At 35.0% G+C, this 14,176-nt stretch overlaps 1 protein-coding gene across 2 annotated transcripts in view; it reads right to left on the bottom strand.

Moving 5' to 3' along the window:
• Positions 1-9,695: 9,695 nt before the first annotated feature.
• Positions 9,696-14,176, bottom strand: part of RAB27B (RAB27B, member RAS oncogene family) — a 58,595-nt gene continuing 54,114 nt past the window's right edge. For both annotated transcript variants that reach the window (XM_004422555.3, XM_087439256.1), the window contains 2 exons: positions 12,528-12,651; positions 9,696-11,433 (listed from right to left, as the gene is read on the bottom strand). In XM_004422555.3, the coding sequence (XP_004422612.1) occupies positions 11,244-11,433; positions 12,528-12,651 (314 nt within the window). In that variant the 3' untranslated portion in view covers positions 9,696-11,243. The remainder of the gene's footprint in view (positions 11,434-12,527; positions 12,652-14,176) is intronic.

Below are 14,176 nucleotides of genomic sequence, written 5' to 3'. Positions count from 1 at the left end.
TTTTTGTTTTTATTTCTTTTTACATTAAAATTATTATATATAAATGAATTGAGTAGTTTTTATTTGATTGCTTATGACAATATAATCCATAGTAAATGGATTGTTATTGTCAGTAAACAGACATTTAGATAGCTCCCTGCTAAATTTTTTTGCTAATTTTCCCTGGATCTGTATTAACAGCAAAAGTAATCCATTATGTTTTTATTCTAAATTTGAAAAAATACTAACATTATAAAATTAAGAACACACAGAAACTTCTCAAATTCTTTCATATTTCTTCACTTTGAAAATCTTTACCACTCCTCTGACATGCAAATAATTATAGAATCTTCATCAATATTGAAGCAGGAACCCAATACATCCAGAACTGAAAATTCCCTCAACTAATATCATAATCATTATAATTCCCTTCTTTTCTTCTCTTATTTTTTGGTGGGAAATATTAAGGATGCAATAAAGATTTAAATAATTGTATTTGATCACTTTGTTATTATTCAAGTGCACACTTATAAGTGTTTAAAATTGTAGTAGAATTATGGAAAACTGGGATTTATTCTAAGCATGCAAGGTTGGTTTATCATTTGAAAATCAGTCAATGTAATTAACCATATACACATAATAAAGAAGAGAAATTATGTGATTTTAATAAATGAAGAACAGTATTTGACAAAATTCAGCACCCATTCGTGATAAAAACTTAGCAAACTAGGAATAGTAAGAAACTTTATCATTCTGATAAAGAGCATTTATAAAAGACTTCAGTCAATATAACTAATGATGAAAGACTAATGCTTTCCCTGCTAATATTGGGAACAAGGAAAAGATGCTTGCTTTCACAACTTTTCTTAAAAAGTGTACTGTAGGTTTTAGCCCTTGGAATATAGCAAGAAAAAGAAAAAGAAAGAAAAGGCATACAGATTGAAAAGGAAAAGTAAAACTGTCCATTTTCTGAAGTTCCTGTAATTGTTGATGTAGAAAACATTAATGAGTCTACAAAACAACTACCAGAACTGATAACAAGTTCACAGATTACGAGGTTAAAATACAAAAATCGATATATCAGCAGTTTGGTGTTGGTGAAAAGAGAGACAAATATATCAATGGATTGAAGGAGAATCCATAAATAGACCCATATATGTGGTTGATTTTTAACAAAGATGCCCAGGCTCCAGTGGAGGAAGGAGTCTTCTAAATGGTGCTGGAAATACTAGAAGTATTTGTATGGGAAAAAGTGAGCATCAGTGCTTACCTCACACGATATATAATAATTAACCTGAAATGGACAATATACCTAAATGTTAAGCTAAAACTATAAAGTTTCTAGGAGAAAACATAGTAGATTATCTTTGCAATATTAAAGTAGGCAAGATTCTTAAATACTACATAAAGAGCACAAACCATGAAAAAGAATTGATAAGTTGGACTTCATTAAAATTTAAATCTTTTGTTCTTTGAAAGACATCACTAAACAAATAAAAAAGCAACCTACAGAATGAGAGAAAATACACACAACATGTATAGGATTTGTATCCAGAATATATGAAGAACTTTTTCAACAAAATAAGACAAAAAGAACCCAATAAAAAAAAATGTTTGGAGTCACTTCACAAAACAAGATATGCAAATTACAAATAAACACATGAAAAGATTAATACATCAGTTATTAATTATAAAAGATTAATACATTGGTTATCAGGGAAATACAAATTAAAACCACTAAGAAATGCCACCAAAAACCCATTAGAACAGAAAAAATTAAAAAAGACTGGCCCTATTGAGGATGTGGAGCAACTAAACTTATACGATACAGGTGGGAATGCAAAAATGGTACAACCACTTTGGAAAACAGGCTAGTTCTTAAAAAGTCAAATATACACCTGCCATATGACCTAGTCATTCCATTCTTCAGTTTTTACCTGAGAAAAACAACACTTCTGTCCACATAAAGATTCATGCATGAATTTTCTTAGCACCTGTGTTTGTAATAACCAAAAACGAAAAACAAAACAAATGTCCATGAACAGGAGAATAGGTAAACAAAATGTGGTACGCCCATACGTTGGAATATAACTCAACAATTATAAGGAACATACGACAAACAAATATATACAACAACAGATAAATCCCAAATTATTGTGCTTAGTGAAAGAAGCCAGAGGAAAAAAAAGAACATATACATATTTCCATGGTGACAGAGAGCAAATCAGTGTTTACCACGGGACAGGAGTAGAGGAGGGATAGACTGCAAAGGGGAACAGAGAAACATTGGGAGGGAAATAGAAATGCTCAGTGTGTTGTTAATGGTGATGTGTTCATGGATGTGTTCCATGTCAGAAATCAATAAATTGTACAATTTAAATATTTACTTCAATAAAGTAATAAAAGAATTTAAGTTAACACAATGTTACTTTATGGTCCCCCCAATCAGTTTCTCACACAGGATTCATTCATTTCTTCTTTCAACAAATATTAGTTGAATGCCCTCTATCTGCCAGGGACTGTTCTGGGTGTCAGGGCTACAGCAGTGGGGGACGGCATGCATGCAGGCTGGAAGAAAGAAAAAGAAAAATCTCTACCTTCACGGAACTATATTCTAGCGATGAGGAACAGATAATAAAGTCAGAGATGGCCCATTGATTGTGAAGAAAAATAGAACACATGGATAGCGAGTTCCCAGGGGTGAAAGGCTGTGGTTGCAATTTTAAATTGGGTGATAATTTAAAATATGGTAACTATGGGTTGGTATCTTAAATAGGATAGTAGTTTTAAATAAGACCTCTTTCTTTGATGTTAACATTTTTTTTTTTTTTTTTTTTTTTTTAAAGATTTTATTTATTTATTTTTCCCCCCCAAAGCCCCAGTAGATAGTTGTATGTCATAGCTGCACATTCTTCTAGTTGCTGTATGTGGGACACGGCCTCAGCGTGGCCAGAGAAGCGGTGTTGGTGCGCGCCCGGGATCCGAACCCGGGCCGCCAGCAGCAGAGCGCACGCACTTAACCGCTAAGCCACGGGGCCGGCCCTGATGTTAACATTTAAGCAAAGATAGGAAGAAGGCTAAGGAAGTGACGGGAATGAAGTGGTGGTGTTTGGTGGAGGAGAGGTCCAGGCACAGGCAAGCGCAGGTGGACAGGCCCCACAGGCCACAGGCCAGGCGTGTCCCAGAATAGCAAGGATATCAGTGCAGCTGGACTGGTAGGTGAAGAATCAGTCCCAATATCATCTAAAGCATTTTCCATGCAACATATTCTTTCACGTTTCCTTTGTAAAAGTCGTTCCTTTTATTTGATTAGTAAGTTATCCTTCCGGGTCTTCTTTGAATTCTGAACAGTGGTAAGCTAATGATTTTTAGGAATTTCTATCTCAATCCCCTCCTTTGTCTTTGTTTCCCTGACATGCTGAGAAAGCCCATGTTCTCTGGCAGGGACCTTGAAGGGAAAACTGCCCTTAACAGGTTCAGTTGAGTGGTCCTGTCTTGACCTACCCACCTGGCCCTCATAAGGAAGAGCTCTGGAAGTCAGGGGAGGAGAAGGGGCCCATGAAGCTAGGTTATAGTTATTCATCATCCAATATGTTAACTAGCACGACTCCACATTGCTTTTTCTGGTTCATTTTTTCCATGAGAGTGCATGAGCTCACGATGAAAATTTCTTTGGGGAATCAGTCAAAAAGATTGAAGTTTTCTGCTGTTATCCTTGCTGCTGGTTTTTTTTTTTAAAAAAACATTTTGGTAAAGGAGAGTCTTTCTCTCAGAGACCTATGAACATGATCCAAAGCTATGATAATTTCAAAAATCTCATTACTATCACAAAACATTTCTAGTACTTATAATATAGCCTTAGTCCAATTATAATTAGTGTGTTGGCTTCCTGAACCATAATGCAAGTTACCTAAATGAGTTGCTAAGAGAAGAGCACTGCTCACACTTATTATAACTATTCTTTCTCCACAAGTAGCAATCCATATTAGACATGAAATTTTCCTTGGTAGACAGAACTGTAAATAATATAAATACCTTACATACAGTTTTAAAAAGAGAAATCCCATCATTACAGACAGTGAATGTCAAGATGGTCTTATTTTTTTCTCCGTATGGGGCATGCTACGACTATGTAAAAATCCTATGAAACCATTAGGAAAAGCAAGTCCCTAATGACTTATCCTGAGTTATTTAACATGAAGCCGGGGGCAGGGCAAAAGATTCTGCCTGTGTGAAATAACATTACTGCTACTGGGGAGTAAAGTCGAGAGAATGATTCCAAAGATTTATTTGCCTGCAGTGGATGAGTTGTTTATCTTTATATTAACAACTCATCATTCTCTTGGCGAAGCCTATCTAAGTAACATATTGAGTGAGAGTCACTCTGGGAACAGGCAGCCTTTGCAAATGAGCATTTAAAGGGAAACTGTATGATTGTGGTCTTGAACTGGACTTGAACACTAGTCCTTGCACCAGTCTGTGTCAGAGGGAGATACCAACACCTGCCTCAGCATTTTATTATGAGGAAGACATAGGTTATAATATGTGGAGGTGCTTATGTACCGTAGAATACTTCAACATGTTAATTGCTAATTTTATAAATGTGTCATTCAAAATCATTAGAAAATTTTTCTTGCAAAGCCCAGTCTTTAAACAAATAATAAATGAGAAAGTTTAGAGAGATGGATAAAAATCACTTGGCTGGATAAAATTCACTTGCTAAGTCCAGATCACTTATTTCCTGGTCCCTAATGGATACCATTTTTAATGTGATACAAGTTCCACACTGATACTGATTTAATGTCCCCATCCACCATACATTCAACTTCAGCACAGAAATAAAGTTGCTTTGAGTACTCAAAATAATTGATAAAAATGCATTTTTATTTGAAAAGTGTGCAGAAACAATCACTGAATACAATTCTCAACCATAGTATTCAAACCCAGACACCACAAAATCATTGGATGCTATGATTTCTGAAGCCACTAGAACTTTGGTACCACAAAATAATGACCTAACAGTGTTTGTCAGGCACCACAGTCTATTCAGGGGCACATAGAATAAAAACTCCATGTTCAAGGCTTTAATTTACATTCATAGCACTAGAGAAAACAGAGATCTGTGTATATGACAGACAAAACAATCAAACGTGCTTAGGCTAAAAATGAGATAATATCACTTAAAGGTAGACCGTTGGGATACAGTAAAGTACTTCAGTGTTAAGTCAGAACATTGTCTACTTTTAACACATTAAGCAGGATAACTTACTTTTCTTAAATAATTTCAGATGCAGTCAGTATCTTTTACAAGGCTATGGACATACAAGCCCTATTTGTACAAGGAGGATTTTGACCAAGTTGTAATATACTTTCTAGAATGTAACTGGACTCTTTGAAAGAAATATAGGTGACATCCAAAATGAAATCGAACTCATATTTTTTCAATAACTTGAGATATATTAAACATTTTCAATCAAATACAATGACCTCAAGTTGACTACCCATTTATAGCTTCCAAACACCTCTACTAAAATTAGTGTTTTGTCTCTGCTATGACACTGCCTTTTACAAGTGGTTTAAATTATGACTGTGATTTTTTATTATTTTTAGCTTGCGATAATAGTATCTGTTTATGAAATGGAACATAATTTACAAAACAGTTTCTTATCTATGTTATCCTTTGTGCCTGACATGAACTTTGTGAGACACACAGGGTTTATAAGCTCCATATGAGGAGAAGCCATTAAGATATTTAAAGACGTATCCATGGTCCCCAAATTGTTCTTTCTGGTCACTTTCCTTTCTACAACACTAAACTTTCTCTCAAAGGGCATTTGAAAAAATAACCTGGAGAATAGAAGAGTAAGGGCAAGCATATGTTATTACTTTACTAGGGACAGACACTATTTTGATGTGCCAACAGACATAAGAACAACAGCCACTGGTTAAATAAAGAATCCATTAGGTTAAGGACAGACATGCCGGCTCCTAGAGAATTTGCTAATGATCCTTCAAGACTGAGTCAGTTGAAGGATATTAGCCATGACTTCCACGATCTGTTGGAAAGAAAAGGAACTGAGCAACAAATTTAAATAACTCAATCCAAAGATGATTCTTTTCTATATTTTTTCTTCAAAAAAGATGATACCCTTTTAAATAATTTCACTATTTTGGTACTAATGTTTTTGTTTGTTTTTTGTTCTCTCTATATATGCATTTAGAAAATATCTCAACCATAGACTTGGTAAAAAGAGCTCCACAGAAAAGCATCTTTGTGATACTCCTTGAAAAACTAATCAAAGTGCAATATATGAGAAAATTAGATTCAGATAGACTAAACAAAATGTTTCTAAGTTTCCCAAATTTTGATGCCAATAATGAAATATTTGGTGTTTAAATATTTTTATTAGCTTAGTTCTAAGGGCATAAACCTCTGCTTGGTAGCTAAAAATGATGAATAAATATTTGCCACAGATCTAGTTTCAAAAACTCTTTGTGTTACTAAGTCTTTTTTTTTTCTACCTAAAAATCAACCTTGTAAGTGTGGCCTTCTCCATATTCTGCCGTATTTAAGAACTCTAGACAACTTTTAATCTCTCTAGTTCTTGCTCAACAATGGCATTGTGGTTAGGTCTCCACCCAAGAATTCTAAGGCAATAAGTTTATAAAATTCCCTACGTATCTAACAATGATTTTAATCAGTTCTACTTTATGGGACAAGAATTTTTGTGGATTTATAAAGCAGTAAGACAACATTCACCTCAGATACTATTCTATATCTACTTTCCATGTTTAAGAGCTCAGCACTCTCCCCAGAAAATAAGCTTATATCATCTTGGTCAAACATCAAGAAGAAAATATAGCTTCTGGCGAATTCTTAGACAACCTTTTCAAATATAGACAGGATCTTTGCATATTTAAAAATGGTAAAGCTTTCCCTAAAATATTCAAATATATTAGACTTCTTTTAATGCTTTAATGCTTGATAGTAGAGGGTGAAACACAACTTTGGCTAACATCAGCTCTTAGATCCTCCTTTTAAAGAGTTATTAGGTATCTTTGGAAACCAGAAACTTCAATACCATCTCTTTACAGATTGAGTTTTAGATTATAACTCCAAAACTCTTTATGGATGAGGATTTTGTGTGTACCACACTAAAACTCAAGTTTTAGTGTGGTACACAATGAGGAAAGCATATGTACCCTTTTCTAAGTGAACAGAGATACAAAACAGTGAACAATCTTGTTTCATGGACACAAGGTTCCAGGTCATATACTATCCTAGTTACACACTGTGTCTATTACACATATCGCCTCTCTTTCTAACTGCTGCACTAACTCCATTGGTGAGAATATATGAGCTTCATCAAATTTGTTGATTCCGAACAGACTCAATTTACAATTTAAAGAATATATTGGCTGTTATTAAATTATTTTTTAATGTAGTTGTGTCCTTCTCTATGGCCAAGCTTCTTTCGCTTATAAAGGAGACAAGAAAGGGTTGATTAAAACTGTTGCCCAGTTCATCGTACCTGTACAGGTTGGCAGAGAATAACTTATACTAGAAACGTACCAAAGACACTCACTGATACACAGAGTGGCCCATCTGGTTAAAAACAACAGATAAAATATTTACTTTATAAAATGCTGGTTTTAAATTTTTTGCAGTGTGATAGCTGATAATATGGAAATGATAGCAAATTGGCTAGAGTGATAACTTGCAAAAATTTAAAAACTCTTACGCAGAGACCCATAGATTCATTCTCAGCATTTAGCATTTTCTCTGCGAATTCATGACTTGTTACCCTCATTATGCCAAGACCAACATGTTCTCTCAACTATTTTTGATACATCTTTCAAAGGATTTTTCTTCTTTTATGTTAAAAGGTAGCTTTGTATCTAATCACAGTTAAGAGTCTCAAGTGATGCCCAATCCATGAAAAGTAAGCTAGGAGACCAGGAGATCGTGGCAATCATTTCCAGATTCCAATAACACCCTTGTACCCTTTGCTGAAGACATCAGAATACTTTCACTTGCGTTTGTGTCTCTGCAAGGCCTTCCTATAATATGATATTATAGGAAATGAGCTTTGTGGTTGGAGACAAATTTGGTCACGGAGGTATCCGAGGCACTGTGTTAGAGCAATGTAAACATCAAACCAGTGTAAACACTCCAGAAATGGTTTCTATATCAGAAAGGAATTTCTTGTCTGTTTTAAATATTTCTCCAAAATACAATATGATTTACTAAAGCATTTGGTAGATAATAAATAACAGAACACATCTTGGCTAAAAATACATGTTGTTATGGGTTGAAGGGGGTCTGCAATTCTTTAAAGCATTCTATATACTTCATGGCCCTAAACCAATTTGAAATTGTAAAATAAATTATATGGAATAATTAAGTCTGAAATAATGAAAGAAGGGACTTCTGGTACTGGTTACATAGAATTTGGGGTCAGATATCAAACTTGACAGAGAAAATTTTTTTTAGATCAAGCATTTATAAGTAGAATCTGCTTTTAAATTAATTTTCTTGTCTGTTTTAAATTTCACTTCTCTTGAGATTGTTACTCAATAAATGTTATTTTTATAGGCATAGTTCTATAATTATGGGCATCATCACCCTCTGCTTCATGCTACAGCTATCAAATAACGATATTTAAATAGATCCCAAATAAATGCTTGTCAAATGACTGACAATGACAGAATCTTGGCATAAGTAAATCAATCATATAATTGGAAAATTAATAGAACAAAAGACATATTCAAAATGGAATACTTCTGGGATTTTATAAAGGTTAACTATTCACATTATGGAAACATCACAGGGTACATTGCAATTTGAATTCAAAGAAAAAATTGATATAATGACCACAAAAGTTCACCAAATTTTGCCACAGCAATGGTTATACTGTTTTTGCTCATTTTTGTTCCAGAAGAAACATCTTTGATGTTAGCTAATAGCTTTCTATCCTCACAGCACAGGCACTGAAGTCATGAGGAATATCATAAAGAAAAATCCCATTGGAGGGAATACCCAACCGTGATTGATCTTAGAAGGTGGCATCATGCCGCAGAGATCGAGGAACTGAGCAGTTAACACAGAGAAATTCACAACGGGCTAACTCCATCAGAGCTTCCAAATTGCCTTGGTTCATGGCACATCTCTGGGTCTGGTCCATCCTAAGAACATCATAAATAGACAATCTCTTGGATCTGTGTTCCTGAAACTGATTCTATACCAGATGGAGATTGGTGGGGAGAGGTTATAGGGCAGACTGGGATTTAGGGTTTCCAATGTGTGTAACTTAACAAAAAAAATATGCAGAGAGTATAGAAAAGTGAAGTTTGGCAAAATTTCAAATGAAGAGGAACCATCCTGTAGAAAAATCATATACTCATAATAAAAAGAGAAAACTTGAAGTATGATGCCTTTGTTATTGGTAAAATTGACTGAAGTATTTAAATAATAGTTTAGGGCCGGCTCCGTGGCTTAGCGGTTGAGTGCGTGCGCTCTGATGCTGGCGGCCTGGGTTCGGATCCCGGGAGCGCCCCGAGGCACCACTTCTCCGTCCAACGTGAGGCCGAGTCCCACGTACAGCAACTAGAAGGATGTGAACCTATGACATACAACTGTCTGCTGGGGCTTTGGGGGGGAAAAAAACTGAATAAATAAAATCTTTAAAAAAAAAAAAAAAAAAAAAAAAAAATAATAGTTTAATAGGAGTAGCTTATGTTTATCAGAAATAAGTTCAAAACCTAATGCAATATTAGTTTAGACACGATAATAAGAATAGGCCAATAGAAAATACGTTTGTGATCGTTTTTAGAAAGGAAAGGCAGCTTTATGTGAAGAAATAAAGCGATCAACCAAATTTTTGGTGAGATAAGATACAGCTCCATCCCTGCCAACCCCCAAATATAGTTCAACCATGGGTATTTTGTCTTAGGCAAAATGAAAACAAATCTGAAATATATTGTAATATGGTATGAGGTATCATCAATTTTTATGTAATTAATGACATGAAAATTCAGAGTGACCATAAAATTGATCCATGGTTATTCTGAAGTTGTTATCTACAGAGTAACACACCTGTATTTTCACTATTGAGTCAAAGTCAAGAGTGGGTACAGGTTGGAGGGGAGAAATGTGATTTAGAATTTCCAGTGCTTTTGTAAATTAAAAAGAAACTCATAATTAATAGTCACTTTTTGTTTCATATCACCAGCATATTTTATCTAAAAAAAAAAACCATTAAGGCTAAATAGTTTTTCTTGACTGTATTTTTAAAGAGAAATTTAATAAACAGCAATCTTTAGTTTCTCCTTGTGACTATTTATTACCATTTGCTACAAAAAAAATGAAATGTGAAGTTGAATGCTGCACCGATTTCTAAAATTTTGTTTGAAATGGAAACCTCTGGAGACTCTTAATCCCAATTCATAATGTCAACTTCTAATAGGCTTGAGGGAAATTTGGCTAAGTAACTCATTCAGACATCTGTAACAGATACATTCAATTTCAGTTGTCCAAATGCCATTTTCCCATACTTTCATTTTTCTCCCAGGGCATTTTTCTTATACTTTATCATTCACAGTCCTGTTCTTGTCCATCTGCCATTTATTAAGAATATAAAAATGGCATCATTACAAAATCTCCTACATTTTAGCAGAAGTCTGACATTTATCCTCTGATAACCTTACCAGTAATTTAGTCATTGTAGTACAGCCTATTTGGGTGTACATAGTAATGTCATTCTTAATGAACCACTTAGAATTCTTTATTGTGTATCCGTTTTTAGTTAATATGTTTCCCCCAGTGCAAATCTAAAAGTATGAATCAGATTCTATATAAGAAGTAAATCCAATCTTTTAAAAAAATTATCTTTCTATGTTCTCCTTTTAGTAGCCTATCCTTTTCCCCAATGTGACAACGTAATTTTTGTTCTGATTTTAAACTCACTGATATTTCTTCTTGTATACTCTCATATATACTCATTTCTTTAAAAGAAAAACAAATTGAGCATCCATGATGGTACAATCACATTTGGAAATCTTTGATCTTGTTTGGAGGGGCCTCAGGGACAATTGGTCAATTCTTTTGAATACTGTTGACTATTCTGGTTTCTTAAAACAGATTTTCTGCCAGAAAAAGAAAGACATGCTATTACGCATGGTCTACTCAACAATTTTGTGGTTTGTTGCCGTTTTGGGAAGTAATATTTGGGTAGAGTTCTTGATTATCAGTTCCTAGGTAGAATCTAGCAGGCACATTTTTTCTCTGCTGGCTTTTCCCCATCTAGCTTTCCAGAGTTTCCACCATTGACAGCGTCGGGGACTTGCGTCTTCTCTACACACTGTTCCATTCGCTTCATTATTAAGTCCAGAAGGGTTTCCACTGCTTTTTCCACATTCTGGCCAGTTGCTGCACTTGTTTCAAAATATGGTATGCTAGCATAGAAGAGATGATAAATATTTTTGAGAGGAAGAAATCAGAAGAGATACAACAAGATGTACAAATGAGTCACATGCAAAAACAGGGCTGGCTGAGAGACTGTGCAATCATCGTGCTTTTGCGGGCTGAGTGGGAAAGCATCCTTTGTTTTCCTCAGTGAGTAAAAATTGGTGGGCTGCTCTTTGGTATGATTATAACCAGTTTTATGGGCAAGGAAATTGATACAGAAGGTACTTAGGAACTTGAAGCCAAGGCATTATCACTGTTTCAAAAAAAATTAAGAGGGTAAAAATACCTAAATTAGAGATCAATATTACCATTAAAATATTACTTCCCTCCAATCAATTATCTAGAAATCTGATTTAGAAATTAAGCATGCACTGAATAAGATAGTCATGTGAATACAGTCTATATTTATTGGGAATCAAAAGTTTCAAGAAGACTCGTACCTTTTTAAAGCTCTCAGGGAAAATCCTGGGGTAAAAAATTTGCAGATATGATGAAACTGCTTTAAATTTAAAAAATAATGACAAAGTCTGCCTTGGAAGTCAATTGATAATTGCATGGGGTTTTTAAATTTTATTTAAAATAATTTATTTAAAACTTAATCTGCCCTTTAAGCTCAGCTAGGATAGAGACTATGGAAGGTATTATTCCATAGAGTTTTGCAGCTATTAATTGAGAGGGAGTAGAGTGTATTATTGAAGAGCCAAGCTCTGATCTCAGACTGCTGGGTTGAATTCAAGTTCTGCTACTTACTACTTATGTGGCCTTCCACCAGTTACTTAATCTCTATGTCTCTGAAATCCTCATATATAAAATGAGATAACTCTAGGTCTCCTATATATGGTTATGAGGAGTTACATGAGTTGAAGTCTAGGAACAGTTGCTAGCACATTCAGGAAATGTTAGCTGCTATTATTATTAAGTAATTGATTTAAAACATCACACACCTTCCTCTGGAAGATCTTTCACACTCATGTGCCATTCTTGACTCAAGGGATTTTCTCCTGGTATCAACCTCATGTTCCCGCCCCATTACTAAGCAGTAGCGTGCAAGGTCAGATATGTTTCCGTATAACTGACTTACCCGTATTTGTCAGCCAGCTCCCGGGCTTGCCGTTCGTTGACTTCCCTCTGGTCTGGCAGGTCTGCCTTGTTGCCAATTAATACTATGTCTGGATTTTCACAATAAGCATTTGCTTGCAGCTGGCCTTAGAAAGAAAGCATATAGACCTAGCAAGTTAGTTATAAACAAGTGATGTCAAATGACTGCTCATACTGCAGATTCCTAATCTAATTGTTCATCTCCAGCTTAGCTGCTTACTAGTTATGTTATATTAGCCAAGCTACTTAACTCTTCTCAGCTGCAGTTTCCTCATCTGTAAAATGGAGATAATGCTTCACCAATGGCAGATTGTGAAGACTGATAATAATTCATATGAAGCACCTGTATGAACACCTATCAGTGCTCGTCCACATCTGGGGAAATGCCCTGAGAGAGGCACATAGTGCTTCATACCATTTGTTCCTCAAATATAAGTGGAGATAATAGAACATAATTTTAAAGTGTACAAGTTTGCTCTTTCCTTTAGGAGGCTGCTACATTTCCATCTCTTGAAGTCCAAGGTGATGATCTATGACAGCAGAACATTTTAAAAGACCACAAATTCATGTAGAAATGATTTTTAAGACAGGTAACTTGTTTTTCTCTTTTCTCCAGGAAACACTGTTCAAAACAAAGAGAGAGAGAGAGAAGAAATAGGAAGGGAGAGAGGGAAGGAGGGAAGGAGGAAAGAAGGAAAGGAGGGAAGGAAGGAAGGAGGGAAGGAAGGAAGGAAGGAAGGAAATGATAAGCCTGTCAACCTATGTTTTCAAGGTTATGGAATGTCTACTTTAATGTCTACTAAATGTCTACTCAAGGCACGCTGTGTGCAACCTTACTGAGGCCAGAGAAAGAAGACAAAGGCTTATCCTGTAACACTGATTATTTGGGTGTTAGAAATTAAAGTGTTATTACACATGGCAATTAATGATCTTAAATCCTAACAGCATCATTCAGGAAATTTTTGAAAACAAGGAAGAGTCTCATCTGCCTTGAAAAAGGATGAACAAATCATTCTCTGAAAGAATCTAATAATCTTATTATCTCCTCAGAATCTAATAATACCACCAAAATTTGGACAAAGAAATATAATAATAAAAGGAAATAGAGATAGATCCTAGGATGAACACTCATTTGGAGAAGAAATTAAGAAGAAAGTCAGAATTTGTTGATATTTTCCCCATGGTAGCAACTGTGTTGAACTCACGTTTAAAACAGTTATATACATTAGTTATTAATTATAAATAATATGTAATAATAAGAAATATATATTTTTTGAGCATCTAGTCTGTGCCAGACACTCATTCAGGCTTTGGGCTCCTGTGATGGAACGAGCAGACAAAGTCTGCCTTTTCACGGAGCTCATATTCTAGCGGTGGAGAGTCAAAACCACAAGTAAACAAATACACAATATAATGTCAGGTGGTGGAAGTGTATATTTATATACAACTATAAAGTGTATTGAGGGCATACAAAGTAATGAAGAGTACTGTTTTAGATGGGGTGGTCAGGGAAGGCTTCTCCCAAGAGATAAATAAGGTTTAAAGAAAAACTTGAAGGACACGCAAGAACAAGCACACACTGTAAATGGGAGGAGAGAGACCAAGGCCAAGGGACTCAGAAGTACAAAGGCC

Source organism: Ceratotherium simum, chromosome 14, assembly GCF_057802395.1.
Source record: "Ceratotherium simum simum isolate JZ-2026a chromosome 14, ASM5780239v1, whole genome shotgun sequence".
In the NCBI taxonomy this organism is placed as follows: domain Eukaryota; kingdom Metazoa; phylum Chordata; class Mammalia; order Perissodactyla; family Rhinocerotidae; genus Ceratotherium; species Ceratotherium simum.
Note: the sequence above shows the minus strand (reverse complement) of the source record. Positions and strands in the feature narration are given on the sequence as shown.